Source organism: Octopus bimaculoides, chromosome 2 (assembly GCF_001194135.2).
Source record: "Octopus bimaculoides isolate UCB-OBI-ISO-001 chromosome 2, ASM119413v2, whole genome shotgun sequence".
NCBI classification, from domain to species: domain Eukaryota; kingdom Metazoa; phylum Mollusca; class Cephalopoda; order Octopoda; family Octopodidae; genus Octopus; species Octopus bimaculoides.
Window position 1 is genome coordinate 54,241,443 of NC_068982.1, and position 3,383 is coordinate 54,244,825.

The 3,383-nt window shown below is 34.3% G+C and overlaps 1 protein-coding gene across 2 annotated transcripts in view; it reads right to left on the reverse strand.

The window, feature by feature from the left end:
* The window catches only part of LOC106871643 (uncharacterized), a 173,135-nt gene that overhangs the window by 86,312 nt on the left and 83,440 nt on the right, over nucleotides 1-3,383 (reverse strand). Inside the window, exon 5 of one of the 2 annotated variants that reach the window (XM_014918228.2) lies at nucleotides 702-1,078. The exons of the other annotated variant lie outside the window; for it this stretch is intronic. Within the exon in view, the coding sequence (XP_014773714.1) occupies nucleotides 1,051-1,078 (28 nt within the window). The 3' untranslated portion in view covers nucleotides 702-1,050. Of the gene's footprint in view, nucleotides 1-701; nucleotides 1,079-3,383 lie in introns of those variants that run through there. 2 annotated transcript variants of the gene reach the window in all.

The following is a 3,383-nucleotide window of genomic DNA, read 5'->3' on the forward strand; positions in this document are numbered from 1 at the left end:
ACACACACACACACACACACACACAAACACACACACAAATACATACATACATACATACACACACACACACACACACACACTAACACACACACACACACACACACACAAACACATACATATATATATATATATATATACATACACACAGTGTTATTACTTAGCTTGTGCTGAGATAAAGATTAATGTAAACATACTGCTCATGTACATTTATTCGGTAGCGATTTAGTGCAGTTTTTCATTATACATATATACCATTTGAATTTTGAACTCAGACAGATAGCTATAGACTATCATCCATTGCGCGTGCATGCGTGTATATATGTTAATATTTATACGTACATACGTACATGTGTATGCGTATATATATATATATATATATATATATATATATATATATACACACACATACATACGTGTGTGTGTGTGTGTGTGTGTGTAACATAAAGAGATAAGCATTTGGAATCGGGATAGCTACCTTAAAAACACTCTGATATAATCCATATTTGACTAACCACATCGAATGATAGGGGATACGCAGAATTGTTTACGATAAACAGTAAAACTGTACCTCACTCGATAATTAAATCCTGAACTCGCCTCATCGGATTTCATGTAGCACACAAAGTATATAATCAAGACATAATAATGAAGAACGGGGAATTATACATCTTCAAAATTCATTTATTTATTACAGTATTATTCATGCGAAGGCACATGGCTCAGTGGTTAGAGCGTCGAGCTTACAACCGTGAGGTTGTGAGTTCGAATCCCGGACTGGGCTGCGTGTTGTGTTCTTGAGCAAGACACTTTATTTCACGTTGCTCCAGTTAACTCAGCTGTAGAAATGAGTTGCGATGTCACAGGTGCCAAGCTGTATCGGCGTCTGCCTTTCCCTTGGATAACACTGGTGGTGTGGAGAGGGGAGGCCGGTGTGCATGGGTGACTGCTGATCTTCCATAAAACAACCTTGCCCGGACTTGTGCCTCGGAGGGTAACTTTCTAGGTGCAATCCCATGGTCTGTCATGACCGAAGGAGATCTCAGATTCTCATTACATTCCCATCTGATACGTGTTTCTGCTGCAGATATAAAGTTGAAACCACCAGAAAGCATTGAACATCAGTGATATTTATTTAGGCTTAAAATAGCAAAAGATCAAATATAAAAGTTTATGGGCCATAATTTTAATCAAATTTTCTAACCACACCTCAAAATACTTTATAATCCTAATGAACAGTTGTGAAACTAAAACAATACTCACACCAACATAGAAGTACATGTAAATAGACATTAACATACTAAAAATACACAACCACACTCGCACAGCTGTATTGTCTTATACCGAATATTATTTGTATATAGCACACAGAGACAAACATCAGCACATACACATCCATACACACAAATATACTTTTATACTATACAAGTATACACTTATATTCACATAAACACACATATACATATATAAGCATATTTGCACACACACACATATATGCATGTATATATATGTGTAAGTTAAAAAAAAGACAAAAAACAACAACGTGAGGACGTGATACGGATGGTGTTATTAGACGCTCGGAAAAGGAAAGAGAGAGAGTATGACGTTTCGTCGGAAACAAGGAAAGTTCAAAGAATGGAAAAACGGAGGAAGAAAAAATCGGCACCGATGCCCACGAGGTTACATATGTGATTATATATATGTGTATTATATATATGTGATTATCAGCCCAAGAGATTTACATGTGTAGCGAACCATGAAGAATAGACCAGAGATACAAACAAATAGAAGACCAATCCCATTTAAGTGCCAGCCAGTACCATCTACTACCATTCATTGCAGTCCAACAAACACCATGGGCCTATCAGCCGCTACTATATTCAAACCACCACGAACAGAAAAAATGGCCTTGAAGTCGACGATTTTATATCAACAGAGATAACACTCGTATATCGCCTGAGGAAACAAAACTAGATCTCATTATGCAAACAAACTGTTGCATAATCAAATACCTGTATTCTTGGAGAACAACGTTGCTTCGAAACAATTGTAGCGAATAATAAATAAATGTCCTCCCGTACTCCTTCTTCTTGACTTCAATTTGTTCAATTTTACAAATATATATATGAGTGATATAGTTTGCACAAAGCGTTATCTGATATCGATCAATGATTTTAAATTATTTTTATAGCCAAAGCAATGGGAGCTAAAAGAAATAATATTACAAGTCGATGTCTTGTAGTCTTACGTAATATTTCAGGTGAGTTCACGCCACAATATCACCGAAGATTCCTGAAGAAGAGTTCCTAACCACGAAATATTCAGTTATTGAAGGTAAAAGTACAAAGCATTGACTTGCATTATTTCTCATAACTCGCATTGTCTGGCTTAATGAATAATTTAAATATTATCAACAGGCCACACACACGTGTGTGTGCGTGTGTGTAATATAAGTATATATATATATATATTCATACTTACACACGCACACATATCTATATACTTACATATGTGCACATGCATGTATAGATGCGTGTGTATTCGTGTGTGCGCGTGGTATGGATTATACCTAATTTTGTATCCGTCTACTTATTCATATCTTTTGTTTATCTTTAATAGTGCAGTGAACAAATGCTAACCCAATAGCGGTCAGTGACTTACTAAATAGATATTCTTAACTTAGGCTGGGAAAACAGCCAATTGCTCATTCCCTTTCCGCGTATTTTCTCATGATAAAGCAACAATAACAACTAACTAACTAACCCATTAGCGAGACAAAAGATTACAGAAAGATTAAAACTAAATTAAATTACAAGAAAATTCATAAAATCTAAACAGATAAAGAAATAAATAGATAAATAATTAAATAAAACATAAAATAACCACGTAAATTAAAATATATATAAAATTAAATAAATGATGCAAAATGAAAACTTCAAGGGTGGTAGTAGAAGTACAGAACAATATCAGTGACAATAATAAATTGTGATGCATCATAAGAAAGAAAATAATAAAAAAAAAATTGAATGTAAGCTTTGTATCTCATAGCGAAGGTGCCTTGGGAGAATTAAATTTCTTCCCAAGATTTCACTTCTACTGTTTCCTTTATCGCTTTTAATATCTATACGTTTTCACACGAGTTTATACAGTTTTTTATAAGCAGATTGCATTTATGAGTGTACAGTTTTAAACAACTGCCACGACATTCAGGTTTCAGACAAATAATAGCTTTGCGTTATATACTGCTACAAGTTTACAGGTGACCGGTTGCGCTAATATGGATGGCTGTCTACTACTAAAATACATTTAGCCTCTGTGTCTGCATATTTATGCGAGAATGTATGCTCATGCATATATATATATATATATATATATATATATATATA